The sequence below is a fragment of the Onychomys torridus genome, chromosome 17 (assembly GCF_903995425.1).
Source record: "Onychomys torridus chromosome 17, mOncTor1.1, whole genome shotgun sequence".
Classification (NCBI taxonomy): Eukaryota; Metazoa; Chordata; class Mammalia; order Rodentia; family Cricetidae; genus Onychomys; species Onychomys torridus.
The window spans coordinates 39,234,665-39,255,841 of NC_050459.1; the positions used below are offsets into that span (position 1 = coordinate 39,234,665).

A 21,177-nucleotide genomic window follows, 5' to 3' on the forward strand; every position below is an offset into this window, starting at 1 on the left:
TATAATTTCTAAGGGCAAAAGGAAACCAGATTGTTAATAACTACTGGACAATTTTACTTATTAGTATTTACCTTCATTTTAATTTCTACTGGACAACATGCTGGAAAACAATCAATTAAAATAAGTAGGGGCTGTAGCAAGGGCTCAGTGGTTAGGAACCCTTGCTCCTTCCTTTTCCAGAGGACCAGGTTCCATTCCCAGGGTGTCCATGGCAGCTCACAATTGTCTCTGACTTCAATCCCTTGGAACGTAATGCCCACTCTGGCCGCCAGGGGCACTGAACACACATGGGGCACAGACAACATGCAGACAAAATCCCATACACACACACACACATACACATACACACATGTGCATGCACAGACACACAAAATATATATATAATATAAAAAGATAGAAAGATAAATAGAATAATAGATTATAAATAGAATATTTAACATTCTATATAAAAAGAAATAGAATAATATAATAATTTAATTTATTTGATAAATACAATAATAAATTTTAAATTCAATAGTTAGAATTTGTAATAATTTTTCTATATAGACTAAAACAACTTTCATCCGATTTTTTAAACTATCTTCTTCAATTTTCTGATACCCTTATACAATAAGCATAAGTACATTATCAAAACATGAGTTTGAAACACTGAAAAAATTATACTATACATAAATAAAATTTATCTTAATGATTTGTACTATTTAACATATTTAAATTTATTAAAGTGAAGAAATATTTTTAAAATGTGGACCCAGATACACAGGTAAAATGCCGTGATGCTGCCCATTGTAGGCAACCTTTAGGCACCTTCCCACATGCAAGTCACACAACTATGTGAGTTTTAAGAAACTGAGAGGGATATTTGCAGTCATCGTTTTTGAATGGAATTATTTACACTTTGCTTTAAAGTAAATAAGACCTCAATATTTCATAAGCAACATAGAAACTTCATATGAGGTTTTCTGGTTATAGTTTTGTTTTCTGGAATAAGTAATTTACTTTCTGATTAGTTGACTTCCGTGTACAATGGAAAGCCATAAAGGATATGAAATATTAAGACCCAATAAGTATTTACAAACAGAAACACACTCACTCACACACACACACATGAGGGTGGGGGAATACGACCATAGTCTTCTCATGCTCATACTTTATCTTTCATTTCATCGTGACTTCTTAAATGGTATTTGACACGTTTGTTTCTACAAATATGTTATTTTTAAATCCTTTATATATCTTATAATAATTATATATTGGAACCAAAAAGAATAGAAATATTAAGCATGATAAATTTGGAGTATGAAAATCCCTGCAACTGTGAATCATCTACACCAAGGATTGCAGTGTAATTAATTGGCAAAATAATAATATTCATATATGATTACAATACCTCTGTTACTTGTGTATTTCTTCATTTTCTATGTGTATGTGTGTCTTATATCATTACTTTACAGTTAGTTATGAGTTTTACATCCATGTTCTCACTAGTGACATCTCTCCAAATTTGGGGGTAAAATAATTGCCACCAGGGAAAAGTGGCTAGCCAGTCTCCTTTTAATGAAATGAAATCTCATTCTGGTTCACCTTATCATTTCCAACAGACCATGAGTCCCCTAGAAGTTACTCATCTACTTTGACTGACTTGGGAAGAAGTCTATCACGGGAACGAAGAGGAACTCCAGAAAAAGAGGTAGTTAGTTTAACAGTATTGGAGTGTTTTTAAAGGACCTTCTGAGAAAGCATTTACCAGCTAAATGTGTGCCTCAGACTAGTAAAGACTTCAGCCTGAAGCCTGACAGCAACAAGAAGAATCTAGAAGCAGGCTTGGAGCCTGAGTCTAGGCTCCAATTATTCCAACTTGGGATGCGCTTTGGGCTATGAGGCTTTTCTGAGTCTTGGCCTGGCAGCCATGAACTTATAGAGTTCTAATTAGCCTGTTCTGTGTAGGACTGGAGGTTTCTACACAAGTATTTTTTGTTAGGGAAGACCACCAAGTTCTTGTAGCATTGAGAAGTATGTATACACCACTGACTTCTGGTCCATCCACCTTAAACCAGAGCTGGACCACCTATTCCTAACTGCCCTGGGGGCCATGAGGACTTGATGGAAACTAAAAACTGACCTCTGACTGACAGGTGTCTGAGAGAGATGTGGGACCAATACAAAGTCATGAATTGCCCAAGTTTCTTGAAGCTCACTAGAACCCCAGGGGAAGGACAATTGGATGAAAAGATTACTAGTTGATGGGAGAGAAAGAGCTGATATACCTACCTACATAGTATGTTGTGCCTCAAGTAGGTTTGTGAGCCCCAGAGTTTGAGGTTAGGCATGGGGATCACTTTATAACTAAAAGATAAGCCAAAGGATTCCTGAACCCTCCATTTTGCTGTTTTGGGCTAACTAACCTCTTAATAAACTGGGCTACTACTTCTTGGATAATCAGTATTTAGTAAAGATTATGATGACTTCTTTTGTGGGTTTTGTTCCTTTTATTATGACTCAGACAGACTAGTGTCAACACATAGAAGTTAGAGCAGCTGGTCCTCCACAAATTGTTTGTGGTGTTAAAAATGGCACATTAGAACAGAATCTTTGATGGGCATTTTATCATATTGTGGCATTAATCTACTTCAGTTCCTGAAAGGAAGCCTAGTGAAGAAATCAGCTACTGTGCCCCATTTAGTTCAATAGTCTAAAGGTACTACTAACTGATACATTTGTAAATGGCACATATCACTTACATTGCATGTGTTTTATTGTTCTTATATGATATTTAAATTTTTTAATTTAGCGCTCAATGTTTACCTTTCTTTTCAGAAATTGCCTGCAAAAGCTGTCTATGACTTCAAAGCTCAGACATCTAAGTAAGTGAATAAAAACTCACTATATGTTTGAACTTCACTTTTACTATTGTAGAAAGGGGTGTGTGTGTGTGTGTGTGTGTGTGTGTGTATGTGTATGTGTGTGTGTGTGTGTATGTGTATGTGTGTGTGTGTGTTTCCATGGGATGTGTTATAAGATTCAAATCACAATTCTATAATACACTCTAATCAGATCCTTCAAAATTACTAACTCAGATAGGATCATTTATTTTCAAGTTCAGTTGTTGTAAATTGCTGAATCTTAAATCACATCAGTTACATTAATGAAACAATGAATTCAGATTAGGAAAACAATAAGGAATAAAGATTTTTTTGTAGAATTTTTCCTTTCAATAATTTAAATTTTTAAAATTGATTGGGAGTAAGTATCCCTACCTAGCAAGGGGAGCTTGACCTCATTTATTTGTTCAGCTACCATCTATGGGTATCTGCTCACAGATGATCCTATCATGAACAACACTCAAAGCTTAGAGATTCTAAGGAAAGCCTGCTCCTGTCCTGTGGTCCTTGAGTGCAATGTTTTCACAGTCCTGTGTTCCATTCTTTTACCCTGTTTCTTTAGGATATTCTTCATCCAAAAGGCAAGGAAGGTTGAATCAGGAAGACCTAGTGCTGAGCACACATTAGGTCTACATCTGAGGGGGATGTCCCCTTCAAAAGCTTGGTCCCCCAATCACCAGAAACCCTCTCATTTGGCTTCCCCTCCATCACAGCCTCAAAGTAGGGCTTATCTGGGAGTAAAGCCTAGGGCCTTGTCAAGCATTTGAGACACAAACTACATCATTTTGTTTCTTCTGTGCTCCAGTGCTAATTACCGTTCTTAGGCCATGATGGGATGCTTTGCAAGATGTTATGCAAAAATTATATAAAAAGATATTTGTTTTATTTATTCTTTGTGACAAGCCATCCAACACTTTCCTAAATATGTACCCCCAGAAGGGCATCTGCCTAATGCTCCAAAGGTGTTCCATGAAGTACATGAATCTGAAAGGGAGGGCCGGGGAGGGGGGTATGAAGGAAGTTAGAATGCAAGAAGCGGGCGTGGATTTGATCAAAACACATTATATACATGCATAAAATTCTCAAAAACATATTTGGAAAAATCGATATTTGGGCCAATGAGATGGCTCAGGAGATAAAGGTTCTTGATACCAAGCCTGACTGACAACCTGATCCTCTAGTTTCGTATAATGGAAGAACCAACACCTACAAGCGGTCCTCTGATTTCTACACATGGTGTGTGTGTGCGTGCATGCCCCTCCCCCGCATGTACACATGCACACACACACACACACACACACACACACACACACACATAAATGTAAAATAAACAAACAAATATAAACAAGCTTCAAAGACAAGATGACACACCTCACAAAGAAAGGGGCCAGGACCATGACTGGATCACTGACTTTAGATTGCGCCACATGCCAAGCCCCTCATCCTGTATCCATGGACTCCATCCTCTTCTGGGGTTCCCCAATGGAGAGTCAGGGAATCATGCTCTCCTACATTTCTTGGAGGGAGCTATGACACCTTTCTCTCTGTGCCAACCCACCTTTCACTGAGCACATGAGTAGGTCTGTCTAATAAAATCTAACTGTGTGCATTTTTAGTAAAGTAGATTCACCAGCCTCCCATAGAAGCCCAGAAAGAAAGTGGGTCCACTCATCCTATAAATAGGTTGGTCTTATTATAGCTTAATGATCATCCTCTTGTTCTTTTCTCAGAAGATATAAAGAGAGCATTCGTCACCTCCAATGTGATTTTATATTTGACGTAAAATTTAGGGTGATGGGCAACTTATGCAACTTTCGTGGCTCATACACCCAAGCACCTCTGAAAACTGCAGAAAAAAAGCCAGTTTTAGCCCCTTTAAATGGCCAAAAAAAAAAGATATGAATGCTTTTGTACATAATATGAGAAGGCACATACTTATAGATCTATGTTTTAAATAAATATGCCTTTAAAGCTGTTTTTAATCATTTAACAAGTCAAAGCTAATAATTCTAAAACTACAGCTAAATAACTCACCCAACAAAACATCTCAACTTTAGATGGGAAAAGAGACAACATTTCCCATAGGTCCACAATAGCCAGTATTCCAAAATGTAATAAAAATACAGCAAATTTATCAAAATTGGACTCTAGCTCTGACAGGAGAGGATCAGAGTTTTGAAAACTGGATAATAAGGCAACTTTCCCTTTACTGGATATATCCAGAATTCTAAATGCATGCCTAAATTAAGTAGAAAAGATCTATATCACTATATCCATCTTAAAAGAAAAAATAATAGTTGCCTATCATTTCCATCCATACTCAAAAACTTGATGTTTAGAAACACTCCTGCTGCAAGCCCAAGTATTAGGTTATAAACATTATATATAACTATAAACTGGCAAGATCACAATAATCTGTCCCTCTTTCAAATTTCATGTCCTCGCAGGATGTGGTTTATATAGGGTGTGACCCATATACTTGCTCTTCAAAATCATTTCCAAGATTACATAAGTGGCTTCTAGAAATCTGAAAGGGAAATCCTTATCTAACTGAGCTTGGCAGATATTTTCATGTGGGGAGTGTATTTCTCAGATAAATATGGAATACCAATCATAAGACTAATTGTTACTCACTCACCCAGAAAGAGTCCACTGATCATGTCTCTTGCAGGGAGCTATCATTTAGGAAAGGAGATACGGTCTACATCCTCAGGAAAATTGACCAGAACTGGTATGAGGGGGAACACCATGGAAGAGTGGGCATTTTTCCAATCTCCTACGTAGAGGTATGTCCTTTCTCCTCACCTCCAGAAGGATGCTGGCCCAAAGGTTATCACAGATTTAAGAACCAGTAACTGTTCTCTTTATAGAAGCTAACACCTCCAGAAAAAGCACAGCCCGCCAGACCACCGCCCCCCGTCCAACCTGGAGAGATTGGCGAAGCCATAGCCAAATACAACTTCAATGCAGACACAAATGTGGAACTCTCCCTGCGAAAGGTAACCTGGCTGTGTTCTTCATTGGGGTATTTTCACTGACCGTGCTATTCTGAACCCAAAATGGGTTATCTTATTTTCTAGAACATTCTAGGGTTTTTTAGTTCCTACAAAGGACTCAGGATTGCTCCAGGATCACTGTTATCTCTGGCTTCTGTGTCCCTTCCAGAGTGGGGGTCCCTATTAGACACAGAACTCTGAGAGTCTGTCTGTGACCTAGCCTAAGAAGCAAGACCCTAAATCTTCTCTTTATGGGTACCTTGACTGGATACTAAGGCGCACACATGTGGGACCCCAAAAGGAGAATGCATTTTAGTTAGTTATAATGCATAGAAAATGCAATTTGAAGCAAACACTTCAAACTATCTTTATACTGCCTCTTACTCATTTTAAATAGGTATCCAATATTTACTTTTCTCTACCTTGGAATCAAGGAATGGTCTTAAAGTCATAAAAATATGCCCTCTCTAAAAGCCTTTTTAAGGAACCATCTGTACAGCCCTGTTTGCTTTTGATCATTCTCTAAGCCTTGTGATGGGTCCAAATCTTTCTCACAAGCTATCCAAGTAATTTGTCTGGTGAGGGCGTTTCAGGTCTGCAGGAGATGGTCTAGTTTGCTCTTCCCATTCCTAGTTCTGAACCATCAGTGATTCTTTTACTTTCCATGTGCACAACCAAACACTGAAAACTGCACACGGTGTGCCATCTTGTGTCCCATATTTTAAAGACAGGCTGCTGTGTGAAACACCACTAAGAAAGCCTGACTATCAACTGCCTGTTCTGGGCACATTAGAAAATGGGTGCAACTTTGAGATCTGGGGAAAATTCAATTTTTTTTCAGTGTTCTCCACTCGGTGGTCATAGGCACATGTAGCAAGCCACCCAGCACTGTGAGTTAAAGAAGACCTTCAAGTGCTGGCATTGAAAAGGGCTCCCTGCTGTGCTGAAGTTCATGAGTAGGTGTCATCGCCATGACACTATCAGATACAGTTCCCCATAGTTCTAGAGTGCCCTCTAGCTGCACCTGCTGGGTTTGCTCTCTAACAACAGCTTGCTAACCTTGTTCTGGCCCTCCTGTAGTTTAGAGTAAAGAGTTAGATAAAGTTATCTAGCATTGGTCCGCTCTTTGCAGGAAGCATAATAGTGACTAGAAATGTCTATTATTGCAAAAATCCAAAGACTTATTCAAAGGGCCAGAATGGCAGGGCCACTCACCAGTTAGAATGGATGCTGGTGTTACACTGTCCCAATGAGAGCGGGGGGGGGTTGTTAGACCACTCCACAGCTATGGATGTTCTAGGTTACCATCTTTGCCCCATGCTCTTCATTCTGAAGAAACACTTTCTTCTTCCTGCAGATCCTCACATTGATGCTAGTAGAGATTAGATGGGGCTACTGCCATTGAGATGACATCTCTCACACCATCTGCCTTTTGAAATAACTTCCCCAAGTCATTTTACTATATAATTATACTGAAACATGTATAAGCCCATTCCCATTAATAACCGAGCATCCTTAGGACTCTAATGTCATGAATGGGAGGTTTATGTGCATCCATGCTGACAACCCATGCTTTTCTAATAAACACTAGAATCTTTCTTGCATTCCTCTGATCAAGCAAAAAACAGGAGGTATAAAACTTTTCCAAATAGAAAACTACTGTTCTATCAGAAAACAATGACAATTTTGCTTTTTATATGACTGTGTCTCTACTTATAATGCATTTTCCCAATGCTCGTTACAGGGCGATAGAATTATTCTTCTTAAAAGAGTTGATCAAAACTGGTATGAAGGGAAAATCCCAGGAAGCAACAGGCAAGGCATCTTCCCCGTTTCCTATGTAGAAGTCATCAAGAAGAATGTAAAAGGTGCTGAGGACTACCCTGACCCTCCTATACCCCACAGCTACTCTAGTGACAGAATTCACAGCCTAAGTTCCAACAAGGTAAGAAGTCATTCTGTCATGTTAACTCTGAACTTGGGATCTCGGAATATTAATAACAAGTGGGTGATTGGGGGTATATCAGACCATCATATCTATTGAAAAGAAACAAATGCATATATCATATCATATACATGAGTTCCAGATCAGAAAATAAGTTCATTTTCCTCAAATAGATGCTGGGATAAAGGCTTAGTGTTTATTTTTGCTAATTCAATTTTCAAGTTTAAGTGCATAAAGAGAAAGAAAATGTTACTATCATCATAGAACTCTGTTTTGTTGTTTATTCATTACACACACACACACACACACACACATTTACCCCTAAATTGTGTGTCATCATATAATTATTAGGTGTACAATGGTTTATGAAAATCTTAAGGCATTTTCTACATAACATAAGACATTATTTTTAACTTAGAGCCTATAATTTTTGCATAAAAATATGGTAGTATATTAGAAAAATTCACATTTTTTTCATTAGTTTTAGAGTCATAAATTCCACTGATTCACTTAAGTTGATAGCTGAAGACAATTATTTTTAATCGATACAATTTAGAAAGGGCTTTCCCTCCTGAATGGTTCATTAGATTAAGGCTAAACTCCTACCTCCCTTATTCCCAAAATGTTTTTCCTCATTTTTCTGTTGAGTTATAAGATATTTTATGGGTATATGTAGGGATTTCTTTCTCCTTTACACTTATTTTAAAATATAAAAATTTTAAATCACCAGGGAATGAATTCCAAAACCTTGTCAAATGCCTCCCAATGTGAAAAATTATGTATTTGGTTGTACAATATGTCAACTATTTTAGTTGAGATCAAGGCAATGTAAGTAAACAGATCATTAACACTGTGAAAGGATGCAGTCAAGATCACTTTCAGAAAGCGTCCCCAGGGACCTACGCCACTCTACCTATTTAGTAAATAACCATGAATAGTAAATAACTTAGGGATCTATCCCAGTTGAGATATTTTCTTTAAAACGTCTTAATATTTGTCATTTTATTCATTCTAATCCTCCTTGAAGACTGAGTTTTAGTCGTGGGTAATTCTCCTAAAGTCCCTATCACTGGGTAGCTGAGTACTTTACATCACTTTGTTTATGGAGGTTCTAGAGACCAAAATCCTTCCCTCAGTAGTTTCTATTGATCATGAGGAAATGTAAGACTCTTCACCCATCCACATACATTGTGCCTATCCTCCATTCACCTTAAAAGAAGCATTAGATGACTCTCAAGTGACGGAAGCTTCTGATAAACTGATGCAGAAGAAAATAGCATGTATCCACAGAAGCTTACTTAGCGCTGAAGAACTTCTCCCATGTGCTTTAATTAACAATGGCAGGCTAATATTTTAAGTCAGTGATTTTGGATTTTCTCTGAATATATTTTAAATGCCATTCATGTGTTTTGTTGTAATACCACATTTTAAATAGAGGAATGTATTAGTTCCACTAGTAACCAACTGTCTTCTTCTTATTGTTCAAAAAAAATGTATGTTGAAGTTTATATCAATAATTTAAAAGAAACTCTAGTTTCATTTCAACTGGTCATCTACCCTATGATGTCATTGGCTTAATGAAGGAAATTTTTGTAGTGTTGCCCTGGTCAAATTTCAGACAAAAAAATAAGTCTTTTTTAACTAGTGAGATACAAAAGCAGCAGCCAGGTACAGCTCCTGTTTTCTGACTGACACTTGCAAATAGAGAATGGGATGCATTAATGATGTTTGAATCACTCTGGCAAATTCAAATCACATAGCTTGACATATTTCCATTTTGAGGAAGGTTCAAATATAAGTTGCTATTATTTCTGATTTTGGTACAATAGAATCCAATTCCAATCCTTTTTTAAGATGAAATAACCTGTTAAGTGTACTCACTGCTCTTCCAGAGAGGACCCTGGTTCAATTCCCAGAACCCACATGGCAGCCCACAACTGTCTATAACTCTAGTTATAGGGGCCCTGACACCCTCACACAGACATACATGCAGGCAAAACACCAATGCACATGAAATAAAAAGAAATAAATTATTTTTTAAAAGGCAAAATAGGGGGCTGGAGAGATGGCTCAGAGGTTAAGAACACTGGCTGTTCTTCCAGAGGTCCTGAGTTCAATTCCCAGCACCCACGTGGTAGCTCACAACCACCTAGAATGAGATCTGGTTCCCTCTTCTGGCCTGCAGGAATACATGCAAACAAAACACTGCATACATGATAAATAAATAAATCTTTTTTTTAAAAAAAAGGGTGAAATAGCTTCCATTTTGTGTTATAGGTATGTTTTGTGGTATAGGTACTCCCTAATCAAAATTAACACTTAATACCTTTGGTATTATCAAGTCCATTTTAAAGTGTTTGCTCTTTTGGCCTTTTAACATGTATAGAGGTGACATGGGGGGAAGACAGTAGAGTTGGTAGGGACAGATCACAATAGGGACTATAGTTGCAATGATGATGATAAAATTTAGAGATTCCTCATGCACATAATATTTCTGTCCACCCGAGAAAAAAACATAAAGGTATTCAGCTTGAGTTACTACCAGTTTCACACATTTCCAAAATCCAAGTACTAAGATCAAGTCTTACACTTTTGTGTCTGTTACAAGAAGTGTAAAATCGAATGTTAGCCAGTAAGAGAACTTCCATAGACTATCAAATGAGACTTGACCTACAGGACCGTAGCAGCAATCAGCTCATCACAAAACACATGCACAGTATGACTTCACGTCAGCACCTGAGAAGACTTGGATCTTGTGTGAAGATGCTCACATGGTGGTGTTATACTTGGTGCCATTTGCGACACCCTGTGATGAGATTCCATCGTATGTCCCTTAAAATTTAAATAAGTGCCCCATCCTCCAATAGAACACTTTAAATCAATTATTCAGTGGGGGATACTGTGCAGTTAGACATAGCGAAGCCCATGGCTAAGAGACTGCTGGCTTTGTGTGTGAAGTCTTATTCTGAACCATCAACCAGAACATGCATCTCCAGCAACCTTTGCTGGAAGACTGTTTGCCTCATAAACCAAAGCCAACTATCCAGAAAACACTAAAGGCCGTCTACATCCTCTTTCTTGGCCTTTGGATGCACAATATAAAGCATTGTTTTTCCTATCCAGCAAGGGTCAAGCAGGGTAAATTACAAATTACTCAGCAGCCCCTCTAGAAGTACTTCTTTTGAATTTGCATTGTTGTTTTATTTAAATATTTAAATGATATCATTAATATGTAAATATAAAGAATGATACTTTGGCTTCAGAAGATCCAGCTTCATAAATGATATCCTTTGGGCTTTCATAAAATATCGGGCTTAGAAGATGACTGCATCAGCATCTCATGTCTCCTCCTATGTGAACATTTACTTTAGAGTGGTTTTATTTTTTTTTAAACTTTGAAACAGTGATTTTGCAAGATTGGTTTCATTCTGATCACAGGGATCTATGATTAAGAAATATGTTTTTAGCACTTATTCCCTTAAACATGTGTACATGTATACTAATCAAAAACATTTTATGCTGTGTAAATGGGACAATTGTAAAAACTCGAAGGAGCGAGCACCTCTGTATGGAGGGAGAGTGGAAAACAAACTCAGAGGTTGAAGCAAAGCTTAGTTACGTGATATTATTCTGTGCTAACCATCCCCAGATACATCTAAAATATAGGTAAGAGTCCACGCAGTCTCAGACAGGTAGATTAACATTAAGCTTCTTGGGGTTTCACGGACTGCCCTCTTGATCTCTATGAAGCTCTGTCTCCTCTTTTGATGCTTAACATATCCTCCATAACTAGGAGAGTCTGGTTGCTCAAGTAAGGTCTACAATCAGTCTAAATGATTTTATGCATTTAAATGTCAAAAACTTCTCCCAATCTAGACATCTTCCAAGTATCTCCCATCTATGTCTGTGCTACAGTCTAAAATTATATTCATCACCACACCTTCCCTGTATTTCCCTGTTGCTGTATTTTCATGTGTTATTATTTTCTTTGTTTGTTTTACTTCCTAACTCCTGCTCATTTATAAGTTGGCTTCCAGTGAACAATCCTGTCTTCCTATATGCATTGCTCTGCCTGGCACAGAGAAAGAAGCCCTCCAGGGGACTGGCCAAGAGCGGCTATCCCTCACAGACTGGTGTCCACCAGCAAACCCATTGGTCCCAACACCATCCTCTTTCCTTGACAACTTCTTGGTTGAATTAGAGAAGTTCAGTGCTTTAACCTTACCATCTGACCAGGCCAAACCGAACATCCTAAACCAGGTTACCCTTGAAATTAAGGAGGAGTCTTCTCATCTCCCCCTCTCACTGCCTCCAGCGTCTCTACCAGTCAAATCACCTCGCTGTCTGTTACCTTCTTCTCACTCAAGTACCAACTCAGCTGGTACGGTGTCTCTTCAGGATCCCACAGTGGACAGTCAAAGCAAATTTATAGATTTGAATAAAAAAAGAAGGGGCTTTTCAAACCCTACCAAAATCCTTGAAGTCTTAGGTGATAAATTTGTGGCCTCTGCATGCACCAACGTGAGTGCCTTGCCTATAACTCTTCCTGCCATTGGAGAGGAAGATGAAGAAATCTGTAAGGGGCTTGAATACCAAAGATGGCTGCCAGGATCTCAAGATCAAGATATCATGTGGTATGACCACAACAGTACAGAGGTGACACCACAACTATACATCAAGGAAGAAGAAGAGGAGGAGGACTCTGACTGCTTGAAACATTCACTAGGCATTCGCACACATCCTAGGACCCCCAAGGAAGACATCAATGCAGCAAAACCCAGTAATGAGGTATTTAATTTTGCCTAATTACTGGGGACTAGCCAGTTTTACAATTAGCCAGTAGAGTTAATGATATCACTAAATATCTGCTACGGAAACTGCCTTAACAGGCGTCCTTATGAGGAATAGAAGCATTGGAAATTCTGGGGTGGAAGGAATATGCAAACACACATAGTTTATTAAAATGGTGGAGATTTGTATGGTACAATTCCACTCTTCCATTATTGCTTTGTCACTATAAATTTAACTTTTATATATTGAAGCTTATTGTCTTCCTAATATTCTAATATTAATAATGATAGCTATCCACTAACTCAGTGTCAGGGGCTATTCTCAGAACCCAACATCTAGAATTTTCAAAACCCAGAGAGCTAGGAAATATGGTTATCCCCACATTAGAGATGAGGAAGCCGATGGGTAGACAGGTTTGTCTGATTATAAGATGAGAAAACAGTACCCTTTGACAAGATGGCAGTCTGCAAAACAGAACAATGAGGTAAATGAAGCAAACTGTCAAACAACTGGAGTAGTTCTTCAGTCCCCTTTTGACTCTTCTGGGGCAGTTGTTTTCTTGAGGTTTGTAGCTACTTGTAAGATGGGTCCTTCCTGCAACTTTGTCTTACAAAGGACCTTGGGCAGTAGTTTCCATCAATAAAGGGAGGGCATGACCTGAACCTTATGTTTATGAACTTCTCTCTTAAAAATAAACTAGTTGATATCCCAAATGTGAATTATCTAAATTCCAGAGCAGGTAAAACTACCTATAAATGCTGAGATTTTTAAATAAAAAAGAAAAGTCTGTAATATATTAAGTCATGGTGGTATTACATAAGTCCTTCCATGACTCCTCTGTTTCCAAATAACTAGCCACGACTTTGTAGAGAACAACCCCACTGCTCAGCGACAGAGAGAATTCACTGTAACAAGCCAAGCGTGCAACTACGTCTGTTGTCTAAACATCGAATTTCCCCTTCAATATTACCATTCTGAAGGTGTGATTAAACATGCGGTTTCATTTACAGGATGTGCTACCTGCGTGTTTCAGACAGTATCGTACACATAGCATTCATCCTACTGAGGTTAGCTCTGCAGACAGTTCACTCTATGCTCAAAGAAGTTCCAACTCTCCTACCTGTGTGACTGTTCACCTTACTTATCCAACTTTATACAGGCAAGTTATATGTCATTAGGTACTTTACTGCCATCTTGTTGAGGGGGTGGAAAGCCCTCACGGACAAGACTAAAAGAATACAGACACTGTTATCTCTAGCCACCCACACTCCCCAAATCACTGAGATTTTTGAAATTAAAGTTCAATAGGCTAAGTCAGTGCTTTCAAAGCAAGAATACATCAATACCACTTTCACCAAGATATTTTACAATTTTCAAGTTATTAGACATGGAAGGTATTCTCTTAAGACCAGGTCCCTTCATCTGGACACAATCATAATCACATCTTGTCTTTCCTCAACATTTAAGCCATCTTCATTTGCTTCGGGAGATGGAACTGCCACGTCTTCCCCGAGCTGTCCATTTTCCTCCCCTCCATTTCATGCTCCTATGGCCTCTGTCTCTGACCTGGCTTGTGAGCTCTATCAGCCCACCCAGGCCTCCTCACCTCCTCTCCTTCCCAAATACCCTCATCAGCAGGAGATAAGTTCATCAAAATCAAAGGTAACTGCATCGTGAGTGTGGTTCAATTTATTGCATGTCTTTCCATGATGTTCAGTAGATGTATGCATTTAGATTCATGCTGTCTTACAAGATCTAAAAAGTTACATAACTTGTGACTGCTAACTTTTAACATCATCAGCATGGCCTCCATCCTAAAATTTAAAAGACAAATCCGCATAGCAACTACACCCATATTGAGAAGGAAAACTTAAAACTTACTTAATAATCAAAGGTAACCATGACATTCTGTTTTAAGCTTCAAGTCAGCTTAGGAGTCATCACATTTAGAGGCAGAAGCTCAGTGCCTGCCAACTCCAGTCACCTCTCTGTAGACATGATGCCTCCCATTATTTCAACCATCAGCAGGTTCACAGAGCCCAAGATCAGGGTGGTCCACGACTACTTGTCTGGAGCCCTACTCTTCCACAGGATATACCAAGGATGATCCTTTGGTGCTGGCCATAAAGCATCCATCTCTAATAGAGTGCAGTCCAATAGCCTAGCTAGTACTTAACTTTCCCTAAGATTCCACGTTTAAATGAATGATTGGTCTTTAAAAAATGATATTGACAATCCAAGATGAAATCAATCTGTCACAGAAAAGTTTTGATTCTAGAGTAAGAGTGATCCCAAAATCTTTCCCTTTAGACTTCAAACAATAGCTTCTCCTCAGACTTCATGTTTTGAAAGTGAAGCAAGGGCCTCTATAGATAAGGAAGGGGTTAAAGCTCTGATGCAACCACATTTCAGTAGTGGTAAGCACCAGTCCTACATCCAGCATCCCCAATAGTCTTCAGAATCCCCATCACCATAAAATGACACAGCCCATCTATGTGTTTCTGTTCCAGGTATGAAAAGAGATCTTGGGAGGAAAGAATGATGTACTTTAAAGACCAATTTCTCTCCACTCTGTTTTCATCTTAGCTAGAAAAAGATAATTAAAACCTTTTAAGAACTATAACTCCACTTTAGATATGTCTAAGTCTAAAATGTGCCTTTTACCCCTCTTTCTGTGGCTCTATTTTTAAAGTCAATATAAAGCTTAGTCAGTACATGAGAAAGTACTTCTAGAGCAGCAGTTCTCAACCCTCCTAATGCTGTGACCCTTTAATACAGTTCCTCATGTGTGGTGACCCCCAGCCATAAAATTATTTTTGTTGCTACTTCATAACTGTAATTTTACTAACATTATGAATTGTAATGTAAATATCTGATATGCAGGCTATCTGATATGCAACTCCCAAACCTGTCATGACCCATACATAGGTTTAGAACCACTGCTCTAAAATCTCAACTCTCTAACTTAGAGAGATGTTGAACTCAACATTATAGTAACAAGGAAAAAAGTAAAATTTAAAGGGGTTTATCTCTGTCATAAGAGCCAAGATCATGTCATATAGTCTTTTAGGATCAATGTTTCTAGAATCATATGGAAGACTAGAAGTATTCATAATAACTTTATTTTCAAAGAGTATTTTAATGTCTATATGAAATGACTAATTTCAGGAAAACAAATGTTTGTTTCTTGTATTTATCTCATATTTAGAAACAAATGTTGAACATTAATCCCCCACTGAGCTTTCTAAACCTTGTAAATCTATTTCATACTCATAAGAAGAATATAAGTTGACTGAACAAATCTGTGTTTGTAAATACAAAAACAAACTGATTCAATCTCAGATCCCATATTCATTTCAAGGAAAGAAAGCATTGGCAGAAAAGAAAAAAAAATGTTTTAATAGGCATAGAACAGTATACCTAAAATCGTAATAGTAACATTTTTATCAACCCATATCAACTATTCTGTAGCTCACATAAATGAGAAAGAGCAAGAGAGCACAGTGGTTCCATGGGTATCAGAAACCTGGACCACCTCAAAATTTGCTATTTCCTCTTTCAGAAAGGTCATATGAGCACAGCCAGGTACAAGGAAGTTTAGGAGCTGTGGTCTGCTCTCAAGGACCCTGTGCATGAGTGGAGAGAAAAATAGCAATGGATACTAAGGAGCATCAAACATCCTTTTCCACACAGCCTTAGACAAGCGTGACAACCATATACCATCCCAAGAGACTAGACATCGTGACCACTAATTTAGCCTAAGCTAGAGCTACAATCTTTTACTAATGTTCTCTTCATTCTAGTCAAATTCTAGACCCTGCATTGCTAGATCTTGACCGCCTTGGAATGAAAAAATAAGCTAACTCATGTAAAGATCCCCCTGTTCACTGTCATAGTGAAGATCTTACTTTGAGAGAATACCGAAGGAAGCTGGAATCAGGCAATATGCAGTATTTGATTATATTCCACTACCTCCCATCCCCCATCCCCACCAAAAATTTTTTTTCATTTTCTTCTTAGGAACTTTGTTAAAACATTTTTACCTCCAAGAACCTAAGGCTTTCCCTAAAACTTGATAGGCAGCAAGCCAAATTTTCTCTTATCTCACCTTGTTTATTACTGCTTGCCACTTGGTAAATACAAAGAAAACAGACAGGTTGGAGGGCGTTTTTGGATGCAGTTACTAAGCATTCTTTTAATAAGGGGGTAATATTTCTGGGGTGTGTTCTTAGCCGCGTATATTACATTCAAACACATCCTCCTGCCAGCTTCCCTCTCCACATCTTTTCTTCACCATGAGTCTCCCACCATAGTAGCCGCTGAGTCTGGAGAGCAGAAGCTGTATGGAGCAGAGAAGCTGTATGCAGACCGCTCGCCCTCCCTTGTTCCACTAGCATTCATGAGCTTGGCATGCTGTGTGTGCATGGAAAACAAGCCAACCAAGAAGGTTCCTCCTGAAGGCCACATAATGAAGATGAGAACTAACCCGCTTCTTATGGCTTTTCTAGGCTGATTTAAAAAGCAAGACATTTGTCCTGGGTAAGCCGCCTCGTAGCCCAGTGATGTCTAAGAGGTCCTGCAGTTCACCAGACAGCAGTTCCCGCAGGGTAGGGTCGGACACCCCCACCTGGGCAGTCATCCTGGCCACCCTGGCTCTTCCTTAGGTGACTGTGCTGTGATTGGGCAGTAAAGTGAGGCTGGGGAGGAGTCCCTTGAGATGTAACGACCAGTAGTTGAGGAGCTACAGGTTGTGTGCTTCCCTGTTGTGTGTGTGTCAAGTTTCTCAAATCCAAAATGGTGCTATCAAATGCTTCACTACACAAACCAGAGTGTTGTGTGTGTGTGTGTGCGTGTATGTGTGTGTGTGTGTGTGTGTGTGTGTGTGTGTGTGTTCTCCATCTGTCTCCTTTCCATATTCAATTGCTGTTCTCCAGTCATTGTTCTGAGTATGGAGAACTAAACTGTTGCCCATTGTCTACTGAGCTCACCCTACTTCCAGTCCTGTTAGCTCCGGTGTCTCTCCGCTTCTATGGATGTATTTTCAACTGTGAGCCATTTCAAAATAGTCTGTTGCTCGGGAGATACATGCCACGCTCTCTCCACGCTGCCCCCTGTAATGCTGCTCTCTGGAGTCGTATGCTCCCAATTCCCTCACAACTTTGAGCTTTGAGGTCCATTGCCTCCCCTCTAACTATTCAATTCTGTAACATCTGCAGAACTTGAGAACCGGTGGATTCTAAATGGCACTCTAGGAAAGGCAGCCAAGGAATCTGGGGATTTCCACCTACGCATACCTCGGGGCTCCTTTCTCCGTGTCTAAGTTAATGGACCCTGATTTAGTTTTGGCTGGCCTGTCTCACAACTATGCTCTGCATTTCAAGTTCTCTGGGCTTAATTTTTAGTGTTCTTTTTTCTATTTCATAAATGCAAATAGTGTTTTCTATGTAAGGCATTTTGTGTGTTGCTCTGTGTAGTCAGACCTACTTTTATTGTTGAAGAAGACTTGTATTGCCGTGGGCAGAGGGAAGCGTCAGTTTGTTGTAGATATCCTTAAGCCTCTACTGAACAGCCTTCTAGAGTTAACACATATACTTGGGGGTGGAGGGAAGAGAGAACAGACAGAGTGAGTCGGTTCTACAAAAATTGATGGATCTCATCCGTTAGTTCCCATGAGTAAGATGACAAGCTTGGCGTTACCCTGAGGTTTTTCTCTCGCCCATATTTCCGTCTTAAAAATTTGTATCTTAGATTCAATGTGTTTGAGGACCAGAAGATTCTCTTTTCTTTTGATTTACGCGGAGTGTGTTTCACCTTCGTAATCTAAGAGGGAAAATAGCCAATAAGCATGGGATTGTTAGTTACGGAGTTACAGCCAACTAGTTCTGGCTAAGATGTACAACTAGCGTTTTCTGAGAAAGAATGGCTTGGGACCCAAGAGCTATTTTTAATGCTTGCAAAGATTTTTCCACATTTGTTTTAAAGTAACAGCACATACTTTTTAAGGAATTCTCTAACATATAGCTAATTCTCCTGGGATAGGTTGAGAGAAGTAAAACAGAAACTTGGCTTTTAAACTTCCATCTGCAATAGTGTATGTAGTTTACTGATGCCAGGTTCTAGGACAGGTTTCAAACCAGCTTCATTGTAAGCAGTGGTTTATGATTGTTCCTGGCTGTGAAAAACAGCATGCGTTTAACACCTGCCTCTTTTGCATCCATTTTTACATTGTATCCATTTTTACAACCATTTAAAAAAAAATCAAAGGATGTCATATGCACTTATGAAAAATTCTTAATGAAACCATTGTTTTCATACAGTTAACACTCACAGTGGCACTAAAAAGAGAAAACAAAAGAAAAAAGTTAAATAATTAGGGTGTCATGAAAAATAGCACGGTGCATCAGGGGATTTTCAAATTTTTCTTGAACTCTAAAGCCTCATGGAGGAATATCATCATAGTATGATTCTTGCTCAAATTGCCCTGTATGGTAATGGCAACCTGTTACCTTGAAAGCTGCCTTCTCAAACTCACAGTCTGTGTAAGCCTCTCCACATGCTCTAAGTGTTGTTCTATATTTACCTCAGCGGTGCTGAGGCGTTATGCGTGATAGAAACGCCTGAGCAGTTAAACTAGAAATGAATGCGGGCCATAAACACCGGTGCTAACATGTCATTCCTTCTCGAGAATTGAAAATGCAGGAAACTGGGAGAGCATGATAGGAAAAACAGATCATTATCGACCCCGTGGGCTTCAGCATATCCTTTCACAATTAATCAACACTGAAGGAATTTGACCCACCTCAACCAAAGGCGTAAACAACTTTTAACTTGCTACTACCACTGTTTGCCATTGGGTGGCAGTAGAGGGCAGATGCAGTGGCAAAGACAGCATTCAGAAGCACTTGATCGAATACCCACAGGAAACATAAACATACTAAGGACAAAATACAGATGCCGACCTTAACCAAATTAGTCCATCTAGTCCGTCATAATACTTCATTCAACATGGGGCTAGTTAAAATTGTCCTTCCATCCTTTTTTAACATTATTTGCCACAGTAAACCATCCAATGTCATTTAGAGTTTAACTAACACAAAGTGAGGGTGAATTATCGCCACTGTGGTTTGCACATGACTAGACTATATTAGCTAATTTTCTGTATAAGGTTAAGGACATAACTCTTTACATGGCAAAGGGAAGCTGTCAGATGAAATATCTATTTCTTTTTGGGCCCCATGAGGGGGCAAGATTCGCCCTCATCATGTCTCACCCACTGATTTTAGGATGAGGAGTCTGAGCTGAATGTCCAAAGGTCGATAGCAGACAGTGCCCCAAACAGCAACAAATACCCATTCCTAAGTGACCATTAACGCTACTTACTGTTCTTCTAGTGGCCAAGATTTTGTAAACTATATTAACTCCAATACTGGAATTAGACAACTTTCTTCAGAAACAGGCTACTAGTTGATAGTTCATCTGAAGATGATTCATATTAAAGAAAGGCTTTGAGATGTTTTCAAAAGTTACAATCTTAGGAGGTATACAACTTCTCTGTAATAAAAGGGTTCTGTTCTGGTCTGAGGATGTGAATACTGTGGGGAAAACTGATGGTTCAGGGGGGAAAGGAGAGGCCAAGGTTTGGAGGGTGTGAAGCAAAGGAAAAGACAAGTTTTGAAAGATAACTAAGAGCCAGGAAATTTCTGGCTCACACCCACAGGAATTAAGTGACACCCACACTTAGAAATATACCCCAGCTTCCCTGTCAAAGAGACAATTCATTTAAATAATTTTGGAAGCTGGAGAATGAAATGTACTAAGCAAGTAAGAGTCTAATGATAATACTAAATAATGGACTACAACCTTCAAATTATAGATCACTTTAACTTAACTAACATTGATTTAAAGTGGTATTCAATTTTTAACTTAACAGGGAAGAAAGGAACTGGAAATATAGTATATACATATGGATGGGTTACACTTGCCTCTTCATATATTTAAACTGATTAATAATCTCTTTAATTACAAATCTCAAAAAATGTCTAGAGAATAGTTTGGTCTTCTTTACTATTTTTTTTTAAACAGGCACTTCCAATGTAGGCTGGCCTTGAACTCACTAAGGACAGCCTGCCTTCCCTTCATAGCGCTGGATTAAAGGCATGCCACCATACCCAGCTTAGTCTTCATTATCGTTAAAAATAATATAATTCATATTTTAATATTTTATATTTAATAATCTCACTTTATAATTTTAAGAACTGTTAGGAATTTTATACCAATTTATAGTAGTTATCATCCACATGGCCAGTAATTCTTATCCACCCTTTAAGTTTAAATTTATGTATTCTATGCATAGATGTTGAATAAAACTCTAGGAATACTGTCAATAAATGCTACCAATTAATAGGCTTAAAGCTTCAAGTTTTAGAAGTGAAAATATTTAATCTGCACTAAATAGACAATATGGATTGAAAGATAGTAGATAAATTTAAGATCAACACACTCATACTGAAGGGAACCCCAGGGTTCCCTATCCATCCTTGGACCAGAAGTTTCTATGAACAAT

The 21,177-nt window shown here is 38.6% G+C and overlaps 1 protein-coding gene across 29 annotated transcripts in view; it reads left to right on the forward strand.

Moving 5' to 3' along the window:
* Window positions 1–21,177, forward strand: part of Sorbs2 (sorbin and SH3 domain containing 2) — a 315,195-nt gene that overhangs the window by 286,511 nt on the left and 7,507 nt on the right. For all 29 annotated transcript variants that reach the window (XM_036166700.1, XM_036166704.1, XM_036166719.1 and 26 more), the window contains 5 exons: window positions 1,602–1,690; window positions 2,818–2,864; window positions 5,554–5,668; window positions 5,753–5,881; window positions 7,623–7,823. In XM_036166700.1, the coding sequence (XP_036022593.1) occupies window positions 1,602–1,690; window positions 2,818–2,864; window positions 5,554–5,668; window positions 5,753–5,881; window positions 7,623–7,823 (581 nt within the window). The remainder of the gene's footprint in view (window positions 1–1,601; window positions 1,691–2,817; window positions 2,865–5,553; window positions 5,669–5,752; window positions 5,882–7,622; window positions 7,824–21,177) is intronic.